Source organism: Aphelocoma coerulescens, unplaced genomic scaffold (assembly GCF_041296385.1).
Source record: "Aphelocoma coerulescens isolate FSJ_1873_10779 unplaced genomic scaffold, UR_Acoe_1.0 HiC_scaffold_556, whole genome shotgun sequence".
In the NCBI taxonomy this organism is placed as follows: domain Eukaryota; kingdom Metazoa; phylum Chordata; class Aves; order Passeriformes; family Corvidae; genus Aphelocoma; species Aphelocoma coerulescens.
The window spans coordinates 15,142-40,664 of record NW_027183901.1 but is presented as its reverse complement, the minus strand read 5'-3'; the positions used below and the strand labels follow the sequence as shown (position 1 = coordinate 40,664).

Here is a 25,523-nt window from a genome sequence, read left to right as displayed (position 1 = left end):
GCAGGTGACAGTGGCTGCATAATGGCCCTTCTGCTCTTTCTGGCCTCCTGTCCTGCCTGTGTGGTGCTCCATCAGGCCACAGCATGAGCTGGGATAGCCAAAATCTGAACAGGAGCTGAGAGAACAGTCACATTGGCATATTGTGTTTTTCTTTCTCTGAGAGCATAACCAAAATCGGATCGAAAATGGAGCACTTGAAGCTGGAATTGCTAAAGAAAGTTGCTATCAGATTTTGGAAGGAGAAATAAAAACCTCTTTGAAACAGAAGGCTTTAGGTCATTGAAGAGCTGTGGCTGTGGTAGGAGGTAGTTTATGGATCACGAAACACTGGAACTTACCAGCTCTAATAATAATGCTCTCTGTCCTAGACATGTCCAGAAGAGTGATTTTTAAAAATTTTTTTTCAATGGAAGCATTTCTGATAACATGGGAATTAGACTCTAGTCTTCTGAATTTAGTCATTGCATTTGAGCAGAAGTCTGTGTAAGAAAAATGTCACTTAGAGCTCTTTTCCCTCAGGTATGACTGAAGAGTGCATGAGTACAGATGGATTTGATAGGAAGGGCGTAAAGCATGAAAAAAGTGGGTTTTCTAGACAGATAAAAAGGAAAAAAAAATCTGAGGATTTACAATACAATGTTAAGTTCAGTACAGAGCTAAAGGAAATGCTCCAAAAATGACCTTGCGCCCAAGGAAAAGAAAGTAAATGAACATCTTACTTTAAGTAAGAGTTATTCCCCCTCCCCAAGACCTTGGTCTTGCCTTTCAGTTTGGACCTTGTTCTCACTGGAAGGCGAGGTGCTGCCTGATAGGAAAGAGCAGGGTACTCTCACCTGCCTGATGGAATCTTCATCAGTCTGTAACAGAATTGGAATTCATTTCAGGCTGCTGGCATGCTGTTGCAACTCAGGCAGAAGTGGCACAGTTTGTTCCTGCGTCGTATGCGAGCTCCTTCTAAACCGTGGTCTCAAGTTGATGAAACAACTGTAAGAGCAATTACAGCTGTTCTGAGTGCTGAAGAACGGTCTGCAGGTCTGCAGCAGCCTTCAGGAATCGGCCAGAGACCGAGACCTGTGACTTGTGAAGAACTTCCTTTGGCATCTACATGGAAGTCAACCAACAGTAGAAAAAGCTCAACAGAAACTGAATTCTCTGACTCCTCTAGTGCTGAAAAGTAAGATGTTGAGGTCTTCTAGACACTGTAGGTTGCAATTTATGTATGCAAGCATCACTTAAATTTCTGCTAGTAATAAGGAGGTGGAAATAGTGGCAGTACAGTTGAAAGGTGTGTTACTGTCCTATGCTGCATTGTAATCTCACTGAGAAGTATTTCATACACGTGCCTGCTGTTTGAGAGAGCAGTCAGGAATATTGTCCATGAATTGTGATCTTTGAGAAGTAGCAGGAGAGGTTTAACAATGGCATTAAAAAACAATGCATGACCGGTATGGGTTTTTAGTTAGTGTTTAATGTATGTTGTAGTCGCTGTAATACATGTGGTCATGCAGTAGGCTGACAGGTATGTATGTAAATTGTTCAGTGAGTGCTCGTGAAACTCAAGGCATGTCCTTTTTAGAGTTTCAGTGAAATCTACATCTCCTGCACTCCACCAGCCAAAGAAGTACAAAGAAGAAGACATTTTGCTCTCCAAACGATCCTCAGATGACGGATCAGCTCAGTCCTCAGTGAAGCCTGCAGACAGCGGTAGCTGTCCCAGCCCCTGTGCCAGTCCTTCTTCTCCAGTATCTGCAAAGGTAGAGTTCTCCAACGTACCACCCTGCTCTTGAAAAGTAAAGGGATGTCTTGCTGATACCATTCTGCAACAATTAGGTATTTTACTGCTAAATTAGGAACCTGACTTAACTTTTCATTTATAACGGCTGCATAATACTTCCTTCTGGAACTTAAAATCTAGACTAAGTATCCTTGTTACACTAGTTTAATACAGCAAAGATAATATTTGTGGACTGCTGAGGTAAAGCTATCCAAAGTAAAAAAATGAGATTTTTTTTTTCTTCTAATAAATGGTGAAGGTGTATTAATTTTTTTCAACTAAATTAGTACATTGTACACACACTTCTGAAGTTTTTGGATTCTGCCTTCCTCTGTTTCTGTAACAGCATCCATTGATACAGATTCTCTTTAAATACTGTGTTATCTGTGTTACCTGCCTTATTATGACTGCTTGGGGTTTTTTGTGATGGTTATTTTAACAAAGCACACATTGAACGAGCTTGTTGTCATAATTGTCCCCATATACTTGAATGGTAAACTGCAGTGATACTAAACAGATTGCTGAAAGGAAACCTCATGGACTCACTGGAGGATTTAGTAATTCCTCTTGAGTTTTTCAGCTTTTAGGTTGAGCCAGTGTAAAAGGAAGAAGACATGTTTCCTGAAGGTAGAAATGGGAGTGGTGTGCTGTAGGCTGCAGTCTAGGATGATTAATTTTGGTGCCATCTCAAGGCGTGGCAGACTTAAACAAATTGTAATTAATCACTAAACTTTTTACTCCTATTCTGCTCTACTTGATTTCGGCCCCTCACGGAGGAATTGTCGAGAAGTGCTTTCAAAGTGTAAAACAGACGTCGGATACATTTTAAAGCCATTTCAGACAGGAGCAGCTGATTTTACGTTTCTTCTAGAAGCTGGAGGAGGAAGGGAGGAGCACAGTCAAGGATTTCTATGTTCGTGTGTGTAAAGCTTCAGAAATAAAGCCTGGTTTATTTTGTTGTATTTATTCATTTAATTCATTTTTTCCAGGGCTGCAGATCTCCTTCACCAAGACAAAATGTGCCCGTTCGGTACTTTATAATGAAAAGTAGCAACTTGCAGAACATTGATATTTCTCAACAGAAGGGAATATGGTCCACTACGCCAAGCAATGAAGGGAAACTGAATGGAGCCTTTTGGGAGAGCAGCCTGGTTTACTTAATATTTTCTGTTCAAGGGTCTGGATGCTTTCAGGTGAGTCCTTAATCTAAAACTAAGTACTAGCAGTGGTTGGTGGTTTAGGAGGGTGCAGGAGATGACTGTGTGTAGTGTGGACAGCTTTGCTTATGACTCCTGGCCTTCTGAGAAGCAGAGCAGTGTGCAGATGTCTGTGCTTGCTGAAGAAAGAGCATTTAATTCCTCTCTGAAACATGCTTTTCTAGTTAGCTCAGTTTGTCCCTCGAAGGCGGAGACGGAATTGCCTCCAAACATCACGAGTCAGAATAATGTTTATACCCTACAGTAATCCTCTAAAACAACAAAAAGCGCCCCAAAAATCCTGACAAAGTCAGGGATTGCTACTCTTTGCATGCCAAAGTGTGTATTGTAAGTGAGCAGGGAGTTACAGGCAAGTCATAGCTTTTTAAAGCCAGGAAACTCATAAATTTCTTCATTAAAATTTCAATAAAAACTGGTTTTATTCACTTCCAGTTAGGAAGCTGGCCATGATTCTTCCAGAGCTGTGTCTCGACTTCGTGTTCAGTGAGATGTATGTCAACAGTTTGTTGGTCAAATCTGTGGTCAGTTGGAAGTTAAAAGCTTGACCTGGTAGTGCAAAGTTGCACGTTAGCTTTGAGCCAGCTAAATTCAGTTGTTCCAGGTAAAGAAAGGCCCACTTACTTCTTCATATATAAGCTATTTGTAAAAATCAGCTGAACTTAAAATCTAAGGAACCAACCAAAACACAGCTGTCTTGGCAATACCACTGAAGGACTGCAGTGACATCCTGCGTACGATGATTTGGCAAACGCAGATGTTAAGACTGGCAAGTAATTTTCAGCGAGCCAGTTGATACCGAAAATGGGCGGTTGCATTGGTGCTCTCAGACAGGGAAGCGGGGAAGGGAAGGCACGCCGACGTCAGGAGTGCAGGTGGTTGACCTTGCCCCGCCCTTCCAGTTGTGACAGGGCACTGCACCCTCATGGGAATGTGGGATTAACTTCCCTATTAATCTTCTGTTGTCCCCAACTGTCTCTTTCTAGTCCACTTTTTTTTTTTTTCCACTGTTCCTTTCATTAATTCTCATTTAAGTCTGCCTTGAGCTATCTAGGACTGCGTGTCTTACAACAGCAGTGAGTGCTGGTAATTTACACAGTGAACTGCATCTTTTGGACTGCTACATCCTAACTGGCATAAATTCACCTGAATAGTTGATGCGTTGTCTGTGGGGTTGGGTTCGCTTCTGGTTTGTTTGGTGTGTGGGCAAATCAGGGTGTCCTGAAGTAAGTTAAATGCTATCTCGGGTTTGGGGTTTCTTTTGTTTTCTTTCTGAATCCTTGTCATGGTGGAATTTTGTCCAGCTTCACTAAAGAAGGAAATAAAAGCAACTTTGACTTCTTTCTTGGAAGAACAGCTACGCTCTCCTGATTCTATGTGAAAGTTAACATAGAGGGAACGTGAGAAGGAACAAATGGATTTCTGCAAAAATAACCTACAACTGACAAGGAATGTGAATATCTAACGGACTGTTCTCTACTAGAATATTCATCTTGATTTCCTTCTGCTTCAGGTGGTTTTGCAACAGCTTTTTAATCTGTTACGAAGCTCAAAAACCCTTCAGTGAGAATCCTGTCAGTGAGAGACATTCCTTACGGTCAAACCCTACAAGGCGTATTTGAAGTGGAAAAAGAAGTGCTACTTCTAACTTTCTAGATGTAAAACATTTTGGAAGCTCCAGCTTCATGGTGGAGAGTGTGTTAATCACTTTGAAACTATTTTGAAAGTTTCACAGGAAGTTCAGTTATTTCTCTCGTTCTGCCGCAGACAGATGGGGTCCCATTATGTCTGTTCTTTCCGTTTTTGTCCCAGGGGTTTGCTAGAATGGGTTCAGCAATTGGGCGTGAGAAAAGTCAAGACTGGGGATCTGCTGGTTTCGGAGGTGTGTTTAAGGTGGACTGGATCCGAAAAGAAAGCATTCCTTTTCAGTTTGCACACCATTTGCTCAACCCGTGGAACGACAGTAAGAAAGTACAGATAAGTAGAGATGGCCAGGTAATGTTACTCTCTTCTAAAGTTTTCTTTACTTGGTAGAACTGTGCATTTTTTATTGGCTTGTTCAGTTTGTCGCCGCTTGTTCATGTGTCTGCTAATCTGAATCCCAGTCCGTTGGTGCATTGTACCTTCAGCGAATGCAGAATTACCGCGGAAGTAATGGAGACATTTTGATAAAATCAAAACAGCTTCTTGCTTATGTGTTTAAAAAATGATTTAAAGGTGGATGCTTCCAAAAAGAAGTTGTTGGGGTTTTTTTGTAATTTAGTTCTGGAGGTTTGTGCCGTGTTTGGTTGAGATGTATTCTCTTAGACAGTCTGTTACACCCAAATAACTGTTCATAATTAGAAGGTTTTTTTCTGTAAAGCCTGAAGAGAATCCCGAGTTTTGAGGTAGAGTAAAGCTTAGGACCGTTCCCAAAGCTGTTAAAGCTCTAAATGCAACTACAAAAAGCCAAAGAATTGGCACAGAATTTCTCTGTGGCAGTTTCTGCCCTCTCTCCATCCCCTCCCAAAACATCTTGATGACTCAAGAGCTAAAGTGTTTGTTTCACCTTCTCTTCTCCAAAACCTCTCTCCCGTTGTAAGAAACTGGAGGAAAGAAGTACAAGGAAAGGACAGCCACCGTATTTCCTGTGACCTCTCTTTCCACATTCTCCACCACGCTTGATGGCATTCAACTTACAAGATGTGGAAAATAATGATCTTTAGTTAGTAAATGAGTGACCTGTGGGAGGTACCAAGTATCTGGTGCGTCTCTTCTTGTGTATGGAGGTAGTGTGTTCACTGGAATTATCTTTGGGAGAACTGACATCTCCCTGGGAATGGAGACACCCCAAACAGCCTGTAGGCCAGGGTGGCTTCTGAAAGTTTTTATCTCCTGCTGAACCCTAGTAAGAAAACCTTGCTCTGCTGGGAGTTCTAATGTTTGTCCCAATAGCAGAAGGGATGAGCTCTTGGAGAAAGTTTGAAAGCAATCACCGGCAACCTCACCTACTTCAGTAATAAATAGTTTCTGTATGCTCAGTGGTAGCAGTGCAGATAACTTCCCGGATTTCCCGATCCTTTCTAGGAGCTGGAACCACAAGTTGGAGAGCAGTTGCTGCAGCTTTGGGACCGTATTCCTTTGGCAGGAAAAAACCTGACCGAGCGTGCCAAGTAGTACGGCAGAGGTAGGTACTGCTGCGTTGCTTCCTGCCTTTGTGTAGAGGAAAAGCTGTCCACGTACAGTGTATCATCACAGTACAGTCTTTGTAGCTTGTGGAAGGACAGGTACACTTGGTACTAAATATTCTATTCATTTTGATTTTTTTCCAGCTGGTTTAGGTTGTTGAAACGCCAGCCACGAGAACCAGCAGCATGTCTCCAGTAAAGATGAGGAAGAAGGCGGCGCAACAACCTCCTGACGTTCTTAGTCACGCTGTGCAGCTAGAAGTGGAAAACTAAGAGGGAATTGTGTTGTTTTCAGTGTTTCCTTGCCAGCCTGGTTTTTGGCCGAGTTGGTTTTTTTACAGTAGCGTGCAGCTGATACTTAAAAATACAGTTAAGTTCAAAACAAAGTTTGAAACAACAGACCCCTTGTAAGTTGTCTGTGGGTTTAAAATAGCATAGCAGACAGTTCAGATATGCAGTTTACAGTTAAAGCTTTCTCAGCCCAGTACAAGGTATGAGAATGTAAATCTTAATTAATCAGTCTTGCAGTTCAGTTAAAAAAATAATAACTCCAACTATGTTGAAAGGCTCCGTAAGTGTTGGTTGAACTTCTGCATCCACAGTGCAAGAGAGAAGAATGTAGTCATATAAACACCTAAGCAGCTGGAGATGGGAATTTTTAATTTATTTAAATGTAATTATTTTTAATTCGTTTAAATTTTTTTAATTAATTATTTAATTATTATTGGATTTGATTATTTTAATTAAATTTAATTTAAATAAAGAAGAAGGAGCACGAGACTTTTGAGACTGGGTGTGTCCACTGGGTGTGTTTCAATTATTTTTCACCTTTAAGCTGTGACTCACACCTTGACAAGCTGAAACAGTCTTTCACAGGCCTGTGGCCAAGTGGCACTTCAGTAGTTCACTGACTTAGGCACTGGTAGAAGATTTGTATTTCTTTAAAAGAATATAAAAAACAATTGCCAGTACAATTTCCATGATCATTTAACATAGTCTTTGTGCTTTCTTTCAAGTTGTTTCTTTTTCTTCCATACCACTACTGTCTTGGTTTATTTGGCTTTTTCTTACTCCTTAACATACTGTACTGTAAGGCTGGTATAAATTCAGTGTGATCACTGTCAGCACTGTTTGTGGTCATTCTTTGGCTAAACCAAAACTTTTTTCTGCTGCTGAGCCTCTACCTATTTTCTCATGTCTGTTCAGGCTATTACCCTGTGCATCCATTTTGCCTTCTGTGTAGCGACCTCCATACATGCACCATCAGTTCTGCCTTTGCCAGGACTAACTGGGTGCATGTAGGGCTGTACTGCCTAACACACTGTGTCTCGAGACAGTGCATGAGGCTCTTGCTGCCTTTTACAGTACTTCCAGGCCTGTGCCCATGCAGGAATGTGGGGCAGTAGTGCCTTGTACAGATTTACAGGGCCCTGTGCACTCCAGGGACGGAGCTGGCCCAGAGAGGCAGCACAGGTGGGGTGTAATGTTTGGTTAAGCAGCCCAGATAGGACTTCTGCAGCTTGATGATAAAAGGGACAGTCCAGCCATGGAATTTGCATTCCACAAGGCCACTGGCCAGTCTAGATCACTTGAGTGGAGAAGAGATTGTACCCTGCTTGCCTGCCTGACAGAGACATGGTCATGGTAAGTCTCTGTATGCCCAGATGTTAGATCTAGCTCAGTCATGGTGAATTACATGATATTATTATTATTACCCAAGTAACTGTACTACTGATCTGTATTTTCTCGTGCACTGTATTTAGAAGTGGACTGTTTATCCCTTAAGCTGTTGGTCTGGTGTCTGTAACCATCTCCTTTTAGCAGGGCTGCCTAAAGCCCTTACACTCCGGTAGCAGAAGTGGAGTGCCACTTTGTGTGACGATACCAACAGCATCATCAGCCTGCAGAAGAACTCCAGCACTGCAGCATAGTTTTTAGAGACACCCCACCTGCCTGATCATGACTGAGTGTGATCACCATACCTGAAGTGAGAACTAAAGCAGGAAGAAGGGCAAGGACCTGAACCTATCTGAAAAGTAATAGGGCAGCAGCAACAGCCAGCAATTCAACCCAATCCTTGCATTGGTGATGACAAATGGGAGAAGTGGCCTGTGACCATCCCCTCAGCAACAGTAAAAATCCCAGATTGGAGGTTGTTCTGTGTTGAGAGTAAATTAAGTTCTTGCAAGCTAGACCATTGTCCATAACTAGAGTGTGGAGGAAGGGAACATAAAGAGGGTTCTGAAGAATAGTCAAGAGTTTTGCAAGGTTTGTTCATACATGAACAAAACTTGGCTGAGGAGTGCCGGTTCCGGACAACTCCAGTCATGTTCCTCAGCACAGAAGGTCCGAGCTTTGCCAATGTCTCATGGGAAAATGCTGAGCTGTGCTGCCTCCTCAGGAACATATTCCTGCAAACAGGGAAAGCTGGCAAGCTGTTTAGCCATAGACCTTTTTTGTTGTTGTTAAATACTGTGCAGCGTGAAACTGCTAATCTGTCGCAACTATTTGCTTCAATATTTGCTTTCTTGCATTTTCTTTTCCCCACTATTGAGCTGGTGTAATTTCTGCTCCGTCATCACAACACCTACAAAGACGTGGTGGGCTTAATTGTAGTGAAGGATTTTTTGTAGCTTCCATTTTAAATGCTTGGCACCGGCTGTTGTAGAAATGAAATCACAGCTCCTACCTGGCAGGCCCAGCACAGGCTTGTGGTTGGATTAGTCCATAGTTACTCCCAGGCACTTTGTCTTTAGAGCGAGTTAAGAGGGGTTTCTGCAGCTACTAATTCTAACTTTTGTTTTTGTGAAATGATGCTGTAGTGATTGTTCAGAGCAGCCACTTCTCCAGATGTATTCGGTCGCGGTGTTCACTGTCTGGAAAACATTAGCAGTTAGTCTCGTGTTGCTCTACATCTTGCTGTTCCCACTTAGCTGCTCTGCTTTCCTTCCCTGTGGATCACGCTGCGTTGCTTTCAGCCGTCACCCCCGCTGCCTTTGTTGCATCTTCTGACAGGAACTGCAGTGCACAGAGTAGGTGATGCTGCTGGATTAAAAGCTTTATTTGCTGTTTTGTTTCATTTGGCAGATGTTGAAATGTGTCACCTAAACAGGAAGGGTAAGTCTGGGTTTAAAAGCAAATTGGTTCTAAGGAAAGCAGATTGGGGGTTGTATTACATTAGAGAATAGTCCTGAAAACACTAAAAAGCACGTCTCATTGCCAAATCAGGCAGTCTAGAGAGGAGGCTCTATTTTATTTGTGTCAAGCCAAGAAGCAATTTTAAAGCTGATTTGGCACCATGCGGGTGTAAATTTACTAATTTTTGCCTTGTGCTGTATAGTGCACAACTCTGAGATTTATGGCCTCATCTCTTTTAAGTTTGCAGACATGAGTGATCGTACTGCATTTGGTACTGCTGGGGTGTGAGTAAAGGTTGTAGCACAAAGCTCCTAAATCATGTACCACTTCCTTCTATCCACAGGGAATGTCTGGTGAATCCTGGCAGCACTCATATAAGGCCAAGGAATAGGGAACAAAACACAGCTGCCAAAGTTGCTTCACTGTGAGGGCAAAACCCAGTCCAGTGGAGAGCACCAGGCCAGCGCAGCCCGCCCTGCCCTGCCTTCAGCACCGTGCGGAGCCGTGCGGCACCCCTGGCAGGCAGCCGGCAGCCGCACGTGGGGCTGTGCCGCGGGGGCTCCTGAGAGCTGGCGCGGCGCTGGGACAAGCCGCCCCAGCCCTGGCGCTGCCCTTCTCCAGGCTGCGGGCAGCAGCACAGGCTCTCTGTCCCTGCCCAATTGTCTGCAGTGGCCACCGGCCCGCAGGCGCCCTTGCCCGTCCAGGGGATGTCCTCGCGCAGGGTGCCGCAGCTGCACAGCCGCACTCGGGGGACGAGCGAGCGCAGCTCGGCCAGAGCAGAAGCTCGCCTTACCTTCCCAAGCTCACCTGGGAAGTGAGCGGCCAAGTCATCCTCCCTGGTCGGACGGGGCTACGGCAGGAGCGTGCTCGGGATCAGCCTGCAAGAAGCCGGGTGCGCTCGCAGAACAGCACAAAGGGCCGGCGGCCGGGTGCCAGCCAGCCCTGGCAGCCTGAGCGTGGCACACAGCTGGCAGCCTCTGGCCCACCGGCCTCTCTGCCCTGCGCAACAGCAGTCCTGCCGCTGGCCGCAGCAAGGACGTGCCAGTGGCGCCAGCGGCTCCCCGGTGCCTCTGCCTGCTGAGTAGCACCACAGACAATTCCTCCCTCCTAGCCACACATCCCTGACACGCCAGCGCAGGCAGACGTGGGTGAGAGGCAGCCTTTCTCACATTTGCCAGGTCCTCAATCAGCCTCTCCACCCTCCTGGCACTCAGTGTCCTCCTCGGGGCAAGAGAGAAGTGGAAGGAGGTGAGCAGCGATGTCTCTGCAGCTCGGCTGGGGGAGGGAGCGGTGCTCAGGCACAGAGCCCAGAGCAGGGAGACACTCGCTGCACGGCCCGGCTCAACTCCTTCTCCAGGGCTTTCATGGATGGGACACAGGTCACTCGGGCTCCCTTGGTCCCGTGAAGAGGGAGAGAGCTGGATGACCCCCAAGCTGCCTCTCCTCTCTTGTCAGGCAGCTCTTCCTGAGAGCTGCCCACAGTTGCAGGGGCAGCTCTCCCCAGCTGTGTTCCCCTGTACGGCTGCTCCTGAAGCACTCCCCAGCTTACCCCTGTGGGGTGCCCACCCACAGCTCCTTCAGCACCTGGAGCCTCAAAAAGAGGCGAGCACAGGCCCTGCTGCTCCCCAGCCCGAGGGCAGACGTGCACCTGCCTGGTCCTGTGGGAAGGACACAGGGGCAGGACGAAGCCCCATGGTGAGGGTAGGACAGAGTTGCTGCCCAAGCCCTGGTTCCCTTTGATGTGCCCCAAGCAGAGGCTCTCACCCCTCCCTTCTGGGGACCAAAGAGTGCTTGGGGGATGTAGGACATGGAAATACCCACATCCACTCCCTGCCCAGGCTCGGCATGAAGGGCAGAGGTCATTCCCAGGCTGGTGTGTGCATGGCTGGAAACCTCTCCTGCCCTGCCATGGCATGTGGCACCACAACTCACCCAAAAGTGGCAGTACAGGAGCTGGTGGGACAGGTGAGGATGCTGGAGGTGCCGTCTTCATTGCTGCCTTCCTGCTGCTCCTCCACTTCTCTCTCCACCACTGCTGCTCAGCACCCACAGCTGCTCCATGTCCAGGCAGAGCCGTGGGCGCGGGGTGGTGTCCCGGCTGCAGAGAGCAGAGGCAAGCAGGGCGTTGCGTGTGGCCTCCCACACACACTCCCTGCTGCAGAGCCCTGGCATCCTGCCCTGCTGATGTTGGGATGACACTGGTGCATCCAGCACCAAGGTGCTGGGGCCTGGCACTTACGGCAGGGTGTCTTTGCCCCAGAGCCAGGGATGGGGCAAAGGCAGCTGGGCTCTGAAGGTTTTACTGCACCTTGGCCACCACCAGTTCCTCCTGGAGGAGGAGAAGGCGCTTCTCACTCATCTTTGGGCCGCGGCTCAGAGCCGCGTCCGCGCTCAGCACCGCCTCGCCGCCGCTGAGAACCTTCCTGCGGTGCAGAGAGCAGCGGCCGTGAGGAAGGCGGCCCCTTCTGCCGCGGGACCCGGCCGTGCCCGCGTGTCCCCAAGCTGTGGGGGAGCCTACCTGGAGCCGAAGCAGCTCCTGGCCTGGGACAGGAGGACCCTGGCCTTGCCGCAAGGACACGGGCCAGTCGCTGACAGCGAGGATGGGAAGCAGGATGGCAGGGCTGGGTTGGTGCCGCTCGGCCAGACCTTGCCTTCTCCCGGTGTCCATCTGGGCCGGGACAGCTCCTTGCTGCTGGTTCTGCTGGACGCTGGCTCCAACTGACCAACAATTAGAGCTCAAGAGAAGCTGGGCTAGGCACTGAGGAGGGACACCGGGGCAGGACTTGCTTCCGGGATGGGCAATGCCTGCTTTGCACTGGGGAGCCCAGACACACCCGAGGCCAAGGCTCATCTTCCTCCACCTGCTGCCAAGGCTTTGCCTCCTGCAGCCCAGCATGCAGTCAGCTGCCCTTGCCCCAGGGCCACTTCAGCAGCTCCAAATTGCTCAGCCTGCAGTTGACCATGACCCCACGTGTCTGCACAGCTGCTTTACAGCTGGCTCTTCCCCAGCATCTCCTGGTGCGAGGGCTTGTTCCTCCCCGGGTGCAGGACTCAGCTCTGAACATCCCAGCCCCTACTGATGGGTTGTGACACATGGCCCCGCCCTCCACGCCCTTCCTTAAGTAAACAAAGAAAAATTAAACAAATAAAACTGTTTACAGCTGGTTCCTTGTGCGATGTGAAGCTTTCCTCCCTCTCAAACACTCACTGGTGCCTCTTCCCCAGCAAAAGTCTTTCCTAGGACAAGCCCTCCATTTCTAGGAGAGGCGCTCTTAACTGGATGCACGTGACACAGTCTATTCCGGGAGAGCCACAGCTGCTAAAAGCTTTCCAAGCCCTGCATTGGTGATTTCCGGGACCAGCTCCTGGGCCCACTTGCACCAAAGCTCAGGACAGCTGTATCTCATGGACGTCATTCAGGTTGAATCCTGTGTCCCCCGACCACCCCCACAGGCCCATCAGCACAGACAGTGCTGGTGGGCTGCGCTTGAGCAGCTGCTGCCCTGGGCTGCCGGCAAAGGTGGTGTCTGCATCCCTGCTCTTCTGTCCTCCCTTTAGGGGCCTGGTCAGCGACACCGGCCTTTCTCCCTGGGCATGACCATGGTGGTAGAAAACAGAGTCCTCTTGGTGCACACCGGCCAAGCTGTGGGAATGTCTCTGGCACACCTGCTGTGTCAGCTTTCAATCCCCCAGCATGCTGGAACTAAGCCAGGTCCAGGAGGAAGAACAGCTTTTGATGTGTGTTGTTTTGATTCTTATGGGTGTTTGGAGCTAAATCTGGAGGTGCCTAAACCACAAATTTTGGAGGCAAGAGACAGCCTGGAGTAGTGACTGTGAGAGACTGCACTATCTCTTAAGGATCAATGACTCAACACATTTGCTCACTTGTGCAGGGCCAGGGTGCTTTGCAAGGCCAGGTTTGCATCCCTCGAGGGAGGAGGTGAGGTTTTGGTGAGTAATGGCTACTGCAGAGGGGGTGAACTATCACTGCCTGGAGGCTACAAATCGGGCTTTGAGGCTGATTAAGAGGCAAATCCTGCAAGGCTTCTTATCTTGCTAGTTGCTCTCCCTTACACAACTCCCAGCTGTCCAGGCAGGTACCTGGGCATTCCCACTGAGCCTGACCTTATTTAAATCCACTGGACTTTGTGTTTCACGGGCTTCTTCCCCCATCCCTGACAAATGATGACCGTCACTTTGACCAGCAAATGTCTAAGCTGCAACAGCCCAGTCCCATCGCAAGATCTGTGAGAGGCGATACGTTTTTTACTCTATCTTTTCTCTCTCTCTCTCTTTATCTATCTCTCTCTCTATCTTAATCTTACATTTCCTTATGTAATATTTTTGTGTTGTCATATTGCTATACGTCTATAGCTAATAAGAACTGAAATGGCCTGCTTTCCATTGCAACCAAATTGTTCTAAAAGAAACCCTAAATATATATATATAGGGTTTATATATAAACCCTATATATATATAGGGTTTAGGGTTAGGGTATATATGTATACATATTTACAAACGCTGATCATTCATTCATTCATTCGCTCATTCGTTCAGTATTGATTCACTCTAAGCCGATCCAAGGGATTTTTGACAAGAACATGGGTTACTCTCGCCTTCATGGACGTGGGTTGTAACAGTGACCGACTGCCAAATCGCCACCTTAGCTCTGCAGAGATGTTGCTTTGCATCAGCCACGTCTCGCCCAGGACAGCTGTCCCACAACAGACTGGAGGAAGCTGTGATGAAGAAGGATCTGAGCAAAAGCCCTCTCCAGTTGACAGCTACCCCTCCCTACCTTTAATTTGTAGGTATTTTGGACTTGGATTAAGCACATGCCTAAGGCATTTGAGAAACAACCTGTCCGGTTTTCGTTAGATGTGTCACTGCAGGGTGAGGAAGGAACCCCAAAGGCTCACGACATGGGCTGTCAGGGGGAGGCACAGCAGCTACTTGACCTCATCAGACATTCCCCACCCTTGTCCCAGTGCTTGTGAAGCTGACATACCCCTGCCCCTTGGGCTCCACCACGGTGTCTCCCCCATCTCCTCTGAGGATGCCTGGCAGAGAGAGGGGCATGCATCCAGACAGGTTTTTGCCTTTTGGTCCTTGTCTGCTCTGCCTGCAGGGACACTTGGCTCTTCCAAACACAGGTCAAGAAAGCAAAAGCATGTGCAGCTAAGCGACTTCTTGCAAGACAAGAACACATAAAGCAAAACCCACCCAAGCCCTTCCCCAGTTATCTTCTTGATGTTGACATTTCTCGTATCCCAACTCCAAGGCTGTGACAACCCTCCACCCCTCCTCATATCTGTGGATGTGTCTGTGGGTGCTGGTGGTTCCTCCAGACCGCCCTCCTACTCCCCGAAGGTCATCCAATTTTCCCATCATAAACTCCCCCAGCACCTTCACCCACACGCAGGAAAGCCTTGCTCTCAGCCCAGGTGCTGACAGTGTGCCAAGCAGCCCTTGCCATCTCTCCCGAGCCTTTTCCTCTGCACAGCAGGCTGTGGCTGTGGGCAGCTCTTGCAGGCATTCGTTGGAGAGAGGTGGCTGCCAGGCACAGGCACCTCTGGGCAGCCAAGCTCGCACGGGCTGGGCTGGCCACGGCCGGCTGCCGAAGCCAGCGTGACCTTCTCGGTCTTGGCCAGCACAGCCTCGAGCTCCAGCTGCTCCTCCTTGGATGGGCTCAGCAGCTTTGGCCCCAGGCAGACGGCCAGGTTGCTGCAGGTCATTCTCCTGGTGGACTTGTGCTGGACAATGTGCCGCGGCAGTGCCAGCAGCTGCCTGAGGAGGAGCAGGTTTGCCGTGGGCAACTTCTTGGCCACTCTGAGGGAACAGGAAGGCAACGTCCACCAGGCAAGATGTTGCCCACCGCCGCCCCCAAAGCTGGCACGAGGCAGGGGGCAGCCAGCGGCTGTGGTGCGCAGCTTTGCAGGCTGTATTGAGTGAGGGGGTGCCATCTTGGGCTGGGGGGCCATATGGCATCAGGGGAGTCATTTGGGGCCAAGGGGGAGCAGTGAGAGGGCAGCAGTGACTTCTGGCACAGTTGTGTCCCAATCAGAGCGCCAACAAAGGCAGGAGCCCGTATCCAGAGCTGACAGCACTCGCACAAGGTGTGCTTGGCATTCTCACCATGACATCGTGTGTTGGAAGCAGCGGCTTTCAGCGTGCCTCGCTGCAGGGGGCATGGATTTTGTAGCTGACTTTGCAGCTTGTTTTGCTTCCCCTTCAAGGGACCTGGCTGCGCTTTCCTGCCCTTTTCCCCTTATTTCCAGCCCTTTTCTCTCTTCACATTTCCTGTCCTTTCCCCCCTCACATCTCCCTCTCCCCCCAGTCACAATTCCCACAATTTCCCCACCCTGTTTCCTGCCCGTTTTTCACTCACGTTTACCACCCTTTTCACCTACTTTCCTCACACTCTTCCTCTTCCATTTCCCATCCCTTTCCACTCATGTCTCCTGCCATTTTTTTCACTCATGTTTTTCACAAGTTTCCCCTCATATTTCCTGCCCTTTTCTCCCCTCACCTTTCTCTCTTTCCAGTCATGTTTCTTGCCCTTTCCTCCTCAAGTTTCTTACTTTTCCTCTCATGATTCTTGCACTTTTCTCCTCATGTTTCCTGCTATTTTCTCCCCTCATGTTTCTCTCCTTTTTTCCACTCAGCTTTCTCACCCTTTTCTCCTCATGTTTCTCACTTTACCCCTCACATCTTCCACCCTTTCTTTGCTCATATTTTTCTGCCTTTTCCCTGCTCTGGTTTCTCACCCTTTTCCCCTCACGTTTCTCTCACTTTTCCCTTCATGTTTCTCAAAATGTTCCCCTCACATTTCCTTCCCGTTTCTCTCTCTTTGTCTGTTAAGTTTCTCACCTTTTCCCCCTCACGTTTCCTTCCCTTCTGTCCTGGGTTGCAGTGTATTCTATTACCATCCTCATGAGCTGTTGAAATCAGGAGGGGCAGTGTTTCCTTGCCTCCTTCCCCCAGACTAACTTTCTGTTAATGGCCCATCAATGCCCTGCCGCATGACTCACAGATAACTCCCTCCGGACCATCCTCTGCTAATGAGCCTAATCAACGCCTGGCCTCATGACTCATTATCCCATTGTGAGATGCTCCACCCAGAGAGAGAGGAACCAAGCATTCCATCCTGGATATAATCTGAGATTCTGAACTCCAGAGGTAACCTTTCCACTGGATTTCCAGAGGACAAGAGCTACACAGCCACCACTGGACTTTCTGAGGAAGAGCGGACCCTTTCTACAGGACCACTGCTTCAGGAGGACTGCAGCCACCATTCTACCAGACTGCTACCACCACCCTGACTAACAGGGTGTCAGGTTGTATCCTGACTCTGTCAGTTTGAACCAGTGTTTTCTTTTATTTTTTTCCTTTTCTTTAATTTCCCCATTAAATTGTTATTCTGACTTGGCGCCTCCCACTGGTTTGTTTTCAAACTAGTACACCTTCATTCCCCTTATATTTCTCACCCTTTCCCGCTCGTGTTTCTTAGAATTTTCCAGTCGTGTTTCCTGCCCTTTTCTCCCCTCACCTTCCTCTCCTATTTTCACTCACATTTCTCACCATTTCCCCCTCAGGTTCCCACGCTTTTCTGCCCTCACACTTCTCTCCTTTTTTCACTCACATTTCTCAACCTCTTCCCCTCATGCTTCTCTCACTTGTCACCTCACATTTTCTGCCCTTTTACCCCTCACATTTCCCACACTTTTTCAGCCACTGGTTCTTGTCAGTGACTGTTTCTCTTCAGTAGTTTATGAGCTTCTCTTCTTTTTTTCCTGCAATCCCCTACTCAAAATAATGGGTGCCAGAGCAGCGGCCCAAGAAGCTCCTGCCTGTGTGTCTGCTGAACAGAACGTCTGTGGCTCAACCTGAGGAATCTCATTAAGAACAACCTAAACTGCAATGGACTTCCTGCTGCAGTTTTGGTTTGTTTTTTTTTCTTCAATTCTATATAGTTTTCATAATGTTCCAAATAAATAGGTACCCTGAGGGATACACATCGCAGGTGAGCACCCACTGCATGATCTGCTTCAGGCAGATCCCATCTCCTTCTTCATCACCACACCGTCACTATGACTCCTGCCTGGAATAAACTGGTTGTGGTGCCTCTCTGTATTGAAGGATCTCCATCTGCACAGGAAATGCTTTTGGTCTTTTTTTTTTTTGGGGGGGGGGGGGGCAGGGGGAAAGAAAAAGTTTTTATTTTAAAACGTTCAAACCCTGGATTTTTTTCTATTTCTACCAATTTGAATTGACTTGAGATCAGATTAAAGCACTGCCAGCCGAGGTTACAAACGGGCTCCTGTATCCCTGTGCGCGCAGAACAAAGGTGCTGCCACACTGTGTCAGTCCCCCGGCTGTCTGTTATCTCCATTTCAACAGGCGACTGAAAGAGGGGGCTCCGCCGGCCCCGCGCTGCTCCGGGCCGGGGCTGGGCCGGGAGGGGCCGCAGGACGCGCTGAGAGGCACCGCCTCAGCCCCGGCCGCCATCTTGTGCGTGGCGGCAGCGCCGGCGGCTGCGGGCGGGACGCGCTTCCCCGGCGCTGTTTCCCATCTTTCTTTCCCGGGCTGGGATTTTGCAATGTCTTTCCTGGGTCACACTGCTTTATGCTTGTACATATACAAGTCACTGTTACGCATACTCACACTCATTTTACTCTAAGCAATGGGAGTAAGAGGGTTCAGATGAGCATCCAAACGTTCTCTGACCGCTGTAGCTTCACCCTGCAGTCACTGCCGGCTCGTACCTCGGCTGTTGGCCTGGCCATGATTTCAGCATCACCAGGGGTGCTCTGCCGGTGGAGTGGCTTCTTGGGGGGCTGGGAATATTTCTGGGAGCTATCAGGTTTCCTTTCCCCCAGGTCAGTGGTTTCTGTTCCAGCTAGGAGTGGAGGGGCCTGCCACAGCCTCCTCAAGATCTTCGTGCAGCTCTTCCTGCTTCCCATGGCTGGGAACAGGGCCACCCGGGGCGCTGCTGTGACCCCTATGAAGAGCAGCAGTTGAGGTGCTGGGACATGGGGGCTCCTCTTGGTCAGCTCCAGCAGGGCTGCCAGAAGGGGCCAGGCCCTCCTTGGGAGACCCTCCTCGGGAGGCAGCGGGGCTGGGAGCAGCTCTTGGGCAGCCCTCCTGCTCTTTAGCAGTATGGTCGTCCTCCATAGGAGGCCCAGCAGACATCGGGCCTCCTTTCTGCATCGTCGCAGAGCGACATCAAAAGGCTGCTGCACAAATGTGTCTGTACCGTTTTGGAGGAGGGCTCCAGCAGGTGGACCAAGAAATCTCCTTTCAGAGCAAAGACGCCCAGGAGAGACATTACAATGTCTTCCAAAAATAGGTGCCCATGAAATCTGATTCTTAAAGATGAGTCTCAGCTCCTGACACAACCACAAGGGAATGGGAACTGCCACTTGTTGTCTTACGTGGTGGGCCAGGCACTGCTGCTTGATAGATGGATTAGGGGGATTATCAGCCGTATTTGCCTGTGACAGCAAGGTCCTGCACATGAATGCAGAGGTGCAGAAGGTCCTCTCAGTCCTGTTTCTGCATGGTTCTGGGAACCAGGGGAATCCCTCTTGATCCTGTGAGGCACTGAGTTTGCAAAGTAATGGTTCCTTTGTTGTTGTTGTTGCTGTTGCTGTTGTTTTCCCTTTGGGCAGCATCCATATTTGAAGCCAGCCGAGCCTCTCTCCAGACAGCACTGATCATTGAAGTGAAGCAATGGAGGGAGTTCAGGAGGTGGTGTTGACCATTTCAGGATGACTCTCTCCAGCACCAGCTCTGAGTGGGGCTCAGAATAAAACCTCTATCAAACCTTAACTCCATTGGAAGATTCCCTTCCTTGTCACCCTGGGAATAAGCTCTACATTCACTTTCTGAACTGTCCATTGTTTTTTCAAGATGGAAAATCCTTTTATGGTGGTTTTGTTATGGATAGGAATTGGGGAAGGGTCTCCCCTTCCCTCATCAACTCCACACTGCAGTGCCTTTGGAATATGTTGGTCCTCCAGCCTCCTCTCTTCCACAGACATGGGCCAGCTTTCAAAGCTTTCCATAGGATATCCTCCTCTGCCATCTCACATTCATTAGGGTCTGGTTCCTGCCTCCAAATTCCCCATTAGGCTGGCTTCTCCATGGAAGCAGCTGAGCACACACTTCTGCAGTTTCTCTAAATTTGGAGAGAGCCACTACCATTACCAGATAAGGAGAGGGGTAAGATAATTCTGCAGGTATTGCATAAAAATACAGGTATTTAGTACAGGGTTATGTATTTCCTGTATCCTTTTAGAACTCCAGTTTGGAAGTGCATTTTACAAAACTATGCTGTAGAGCATTTCATAGCTCTTTCAAATCTTCCTTTTCTTTCTTAAAAAAAGGCGAATGCATGCTTTACAAAATCACATTTCCTAAGCTGAGGCCAAACAACAGACCTTTTCCAGGTGTCTGTCCATGCCCAGATGGAATCCAGGCTTTCCCTGCATGAGCATGCCCCTGGGAGTTACCATTTGATAGCTGTTAGATGACTTTTGTGCAGAGTGGATGATGTCGGTCCAATTCCTGCTCAAGGCTTCCATATCCCAAGATCCCCAGCCTTAATTAGCACTAACTGCCAACCATCTTTCTTGGAAGCATCAGTAGAAAGGTCAAGGCCTTAATAAACATGAAGAATGAAGCTGCCTCTTGCCCCTGGAGGTGAACCCTCCAGGACACACACTAGAGCCACGGGAGACGCAGGGGATGTGTGGAACAGAGGGATAGGGAGATCTGGGAGGCCCCATGAGAATTCAGGGACAAGGAAGGTTGTCCTTGCACTGCCACCAGCACAACTTTGGGGGAACTGGCAGTAACTCAAAAGCAGCACCCCACGCCATATCTCTGCAATGCCATGCCTGACCAAGAATATACCAACCCAGCTTGACAGAGCCGTTGGTTCTGAGAAGGATGTTGCAGCTTTTGACATCTTGGTGGATCACATGGTTCAAGTGAAGAAAATCCAGTCCTTGCAGGAACTGAGAGAGAAAACAGAACCAGGAAGGTTCCACATTATTCACTTTAAGAAGCAAACACTGTTTTGGCTGGACCACTATCCTTTTCAGCTGAGGACTGTGAGAAAGGAGTCTCTCTTTTCCTTTGCCATTAGTTTCAAATCCTGCCACCAGCACCTTTACTTTTACAGGCAGGGAACGCAGTGCAGACAGGCTCCAGGCAAACATTTAGAGAGGCAAGGTGGAGAACAGCAAATACAAATACAAGAGACAGAGTGAGAATGCAAGAGCAGGAGATAAGAATACAAGAACAGAGTACAGTGAGTGCAGGCACACTGCCACGCAGTTCACTTGAGATGCTCTTGCTTCTCCATAGCACAGCAGCAACACAGAAACAAAGCTTGGCACATGAAATCTCTGCTGTGCTGAGCCCCTGTTTCCCAGACAATCCTGCCCACACCCTCGGAAGGAAGCACAGGTGGGATCCCTGACCTCCTGACTGACAGCTGCAATCTCTTCTTCAGACATGTGCATCTCACTGATGACATCACTCAGAGTGCCTCTGTCCATGTACTCCATAACTCATCCACAAGGCAGCTGAAGGAAGGAAACAAGGGCGTGGAGATGAACATACATGGCTACGTTGCTGTTTGGAAAAAACAATGGTTGATTCTTGTTTCCGGGTCCCTTTGAAATGAGGACAGAACAAAAGGAGTAGACGTTCCCTCTAGGCTGTGCAGTGTTTGAAATCTGTACAGTCTCAAGGAGAAAGGCACAGCTGTGAAAAAGGGGATATCTTACATGGCAGTTTAGTTTAGCCCAAATAATAAAAGTTTTACATGTTTCTGGAAATAAGCACCTAGTCTTCCTGTCATTCACAGCAACAGAAAAGAGTCCCCTGGGCATGGTGTTCCCAGGCAGCACTTCTGCACACCCCTCTGTCACCAAAACCATTGGGATAATAAAACTCTGTAACTCTGTCACCAAAACCATTGGGATAATAAAACTCTGTAACTCTGCCAGCTCAGCGTCAGAAAGGAGGCATTACTTTATTTCAGCACTAGGTGCATGAGGAATCACTTTGCTAACACGGGCACACCCAGCAATCTCACCTACTCGTTTGTATCCATGGAACTAAGACATATTCATTACTTTGTTCAAACTCACAGGCTAAACATTCCCACAAAGTATTTGACATATTTAAATCACTTCCCCAAAATTACTGACATTGAGAGGAGGGGTCTCTTGAGGGCCTCTGGTGGATGTTCTGCAAATTCTCCTTCTATGCTCAAGAGCCTCCTAAAACCACTTTCTTCCCCTTGAATGCATTGCAGCTGTCTTCTTAGCAGGCCCCCTCTCTTTATTCTCAAGGCTAACTTATCCACTTGCACACATTAATCACTGGTTTGGGGGAATACAGGACTAAGCACTGTCTGTTAAAGCTTAAGGAATTCACAATTTGTTACAGGTAAACCTTTTCCCTCTCCTTCCTTCTCTGGCAATCAAACACATGCATTTCGTGATCACCGAGCCCAAGGCCGCCTCCGACCCTCCTGTCACCCACCAGCCCTTCTCCCTTCAAAAACAGCAGGTCCAGTGGTGCCTCCCTCGCTGGCTCAGTCACCAGCTGTGTCAGAAGTTCTCTGTCCCACACTCCAGGAACATCCTGGACTGTTTGCTCTCCGCTTCACTCTATTGCCAGCAGACATCCCCACCCTGTTCTGTTCGCCCTGCAGAGCCTCGTACCTGCTATCCATGGGCACCTGGGAAGGGGGGGCAGTCACAGAGGAGACGCACCCGCTGCGCTGGGCAGGAACCAAAACCCTCTCGAGTCACAGCTGCAGGCCTGTATCTGCACAGGATGCTCTGGCTGCCCCACTCCTCATGGGCTTTTGGCTGGAAATGCTGCTGAACTTTCTGCCTCACGTAGAAGTACCATGGCTGAGCAAAAAACGGCCAGTGGGCCGTATTCCAAAGGCACTGCAGTGTGGAGTTGATGAGGGAAGGGGAGACCCTTCCCCAATTCCTATCCATAACAAAACCACCATAAAAGGATTTTCCATCTTGAAAAAACAATGGACAGTTCAGAAAGTGAATGTAGAGCTTATTCCCAGGGTGACAAGGAAGGGAATCTTCCAATGGAGTTAAGGTTTGATAGAGGTTTTATTCTGAGCCCCACTCAGAGCTGGTGCTGGAGAGAGTCATCCTGAAATGGTCAACACCACCTCCTGAACTCCCTCCATTGCTTCACTTCAATGATCAGTGCTGTCTGGAGAGAGGCTCGGCTGGCTTCAAATATGGATGCTGCCCAAAGGGAAAACAACAGCAACAGCAACAACAACAACAAAGGAACCATTACTTTGCAAACTCAGTGCCTCACAGGATCAAGAGGGATTCCCCTGGTTCCCAGAACCATGCAGAAACAGGACTGAGAGGACCTTCTGCACCTCTGCATTCATGTGCAGGACCTTGCTGTCACAGGCAAATACGGCTGATAATCCCCCTAATCCATCTATCAAGCAGCAGTGCCTGGCCCACCACGTAAGACAACAAGTGGCAGTTCCCATTCCCTTGTGGTTGTGTCAGGAGCTGAGACTCATCTTTAAGAATCAGATTTCATGGGCACCTATTTTTGGAAGACATTGTAATGTCTCTCCTGGGCGTCTTTGCTCTGAAAGGAGATTTCTTGGTCCACCTGCTGGAGCCCTCCTCCAAAACGGTACAGACACATTTGTGCAGCAGCCTTTTGATGTCGCTCTGCGACGATGCAGAAAGGAGGCCCGATGTCTGCTGGGCCTCCTATGGAGGACGACCATACTGCTAAAGAGCAGGAGGGCTGCCCAAGAGCTGCTCCCAGCCCCGCTGCCTCCCGAGGAGGGTCTCCCAAGGAGGGCCTGGCCCCTTCTGGCAGCCCTGCTGGAGCTGACCAAGAGGAGCCCCCATGTCCCAGCACCTCAACTGCTGCTCTTCATAGGGGTCACAGCAGCGCCCCGGGTGGCCCTGTTCCCAGCCATGGGAAGCAGGAAGAGCTGCACGAAGATCTTGAGGAGGCTGTGGCAGGCCCCTCCACTCCTAGCTGGAACAGAAACCACTGACCTGGGGGAAAGGAAACCTGATAGCTCCCAGAAATATTCCCAGCCCCCCAAGAAGCCACTCCACCGGCAGAGCACCCCTGGTGATGCTGAAATCATGGCCAGGCCAACAGCCGAGGTACGAGCCGGCAGTGACTGCAGGGTGAAGCTACAGCGGTCAGAGAACGTTTGGATGCTCATCTGAACCCTCTTACTCCCATTGCTTAGAGTAAAATGAGTGTGAGTATGCGTAACAGTGACTTGTATATGTACAAGCATAAAGCAGTGTGACCCAGGAAAGACATTGCAAAATCCCAGCCCGGGAAAGAAAGATGGGAAACAGCGCCGGGGAAGCGCGTCCCGCCCGCAGCCGCCGGCGCTGCCGCCACGCACAAGATGGCGGCCGGGGCTGAGGCGGCGCCTCTCAGCGCGTCCTGCGGCCCCTCCCGGCCCAGCCCCGGCCCGGAGCAGCGCGGGGCCGGCGGAGCCCCCTCTTTCAGTCGCCTGTTGAAATGGAGATAACAGACAGCCGGGGGACTGACACAGTGTGGCAGCACCTTTGTTCTGCGCGCACAGGGATACAGGAGCCCGTTTGTAACCTCGGCTGGCAGTGCTTTAATCTGATCTCAAGTCAATTCAAATTGGTAGAAATAGAAAAAAATCCAGGGTTTGAACGTTTTAAAATAAAAACTTTTTCTTTCCCCCTGCCCCCCCCCCCCCAAAAAAAAAAAAGACCAAAAGCATTTCCTGTGCAGATGGAGATCCTTCAATACAGAGAGGCACCACAACCAGTTTATTCCAGGCAGGAGTCATAGTGACGGTGTGGTGATGAAGAAGGAGATGGGATCTGCCTGAAGCAGATCATGCAGTGGGTGCTCACCTGCGATGTGTATCCCTCAGGGTACCTATTTATTTGGAACATTATGAAAACTATATAGAATTGAAGAAAAAAAAACAAACCAAAACTGCAGCAGGAAGTCCATTGCAGTTTAGGTTGTTCTTAATGAGATTCCTCAGGTTGAGCCACAGACGTTCTGTTCAGCAGACACACAGGCAGGAGCTTCTTGGGCCGCTGCTCTGGCACCCATTATTTTGAGTAGGGGATTGCAGGAAAAAAAGAAGAGAAGCTCATAAACTACTGAAGAGAAACAGTCACTGACAAGAACCAGTGGCTGAAAAAGTGTGGGAAATGTGAGGGGTAAAAGGGCAGAAAATGTGAGGTGACAAGTGAGAGAAGCATGAGGGGAAGAGGTTGAGAAATGTGAGTGAAAAAAGGAGAGAAGTGTGAGGGCAGAAAAGCGTGGGAACCTGAGGGGGAAATGGTGAGAAATGTGAGTGAAAATAGGAGAGGAAGGTGAGGGGAGAAAAGGGCAGGAAACACGACTGGAAAATTCTAAGAAACACGAGCGGGAAAGGGTGAGAAATATAAGGGGAATGAAGGTGTACTAGTTTGAAAACAAACCAGTGGGAGGCGCCAAGTCAGAATAACAATTTAATGGGGAAATTAAAGAAAAGGAAAAAAATAAAAGAAAACACTGGTTCAAACTGACAGAGTCAGGATACAACCTGACACCCTGTTAGTCAGGGTGGTGGTAGCAGTCTGGTAGAATGGTGGCTGCAGTCCTCCTGAAGCAGTGGTCCTGTAGAAAGGGTCCGCTCTTCCTCAGAAAGTCCAGTGGTGGCTGTGTAGCTCTTGTCCTCTGGAAATCCAGTGGAAAGGTTACCTCTGGAGTTCAGAATCTCAGATTATATCCAGGATGGAATGCTTGGTTCCTCTCTCTCTGGGTGGAGCATCTCACAATGGGATAATGAGTCATGAGGCCAGGCGTTGATTAGGCTCATTAGCAGAGGATGGTCCGGAGGGAGTTATCTGTGAGTCATGCGGCAGGGCATTGATGGGCCATTAACAGAAAGTTAGTCTGGGGGAAGGAGGCAAGGAAACACTGCCCCTCCTGATTTCAACAGCTCATGAGGATGGTAATAGAATACACTGCAACCCAGGACAGAAGGGAAGGAAACGTGAGGGGGAAAAGGTGAGAAACTTAACAGACAAAGAGAGAGAAACGGGAAGGAAATGTGAGGGGAACATTTTGAGAAACATGAAGGGAAAAGTGAGAGAAACGTGAGGGGAAAAGGGTGAGAAACCAGAGCAGGGAAAAGGC

General features: G+C 48.9%; 1 protein-coding gene and 1 long non-coding RNA gene across 2 annotated transcripts; one reads left to right on the top strand and one right to left on the bottom strand.

Moving 5' to 3' along the window:
- Positions 1 to 707: 707 nt before the first annotated feature.
- Positions 708 to 8,258, top strand: LOC138101855 (3'-5' RNA helicase YTHDC2-like). Its single transcript, XM_068999616.1, has 6 exons — positions 708 to 1,174; positions 1,577 to 1,754; positions 2,764 to 2,967; positions 4,801 to 4,983; positions 6,055 to 6,154; positions 6,300 to 8,258. Exons 1-5 carry the CDS (start codon positions 894 to 896, stop codon positions 6,142 to 6,144), a joined length of 936 nt encoding a protein of 311 aa, XP_068855717.1. The 5' UTR covers positions 708 to 893; the 3' UTR covers positions 6,145 to 6,154; positions 6,300 to 8,258.
- A 95-nt stretch (positions 8,259 to 8,353) lies between these two features.
- Positions 8,354 to 11,313, bottom strand: LOC138101858 (uncharacterized). The gene is made up of 3 exons (XR_011147273.1): positions 11,226 to 11,313; positions 10,087 to 10,171; positions 8,354 to 9,259 (listed from the first exon to the last, which is right to left on the bottom strand). It is a non-coding gene; the product is annotated as an uncharacterized lncRNA (long non-coding RNA).
- Positions 11,314 to 25,523: the final 14,210 nt, after the last annotated feature.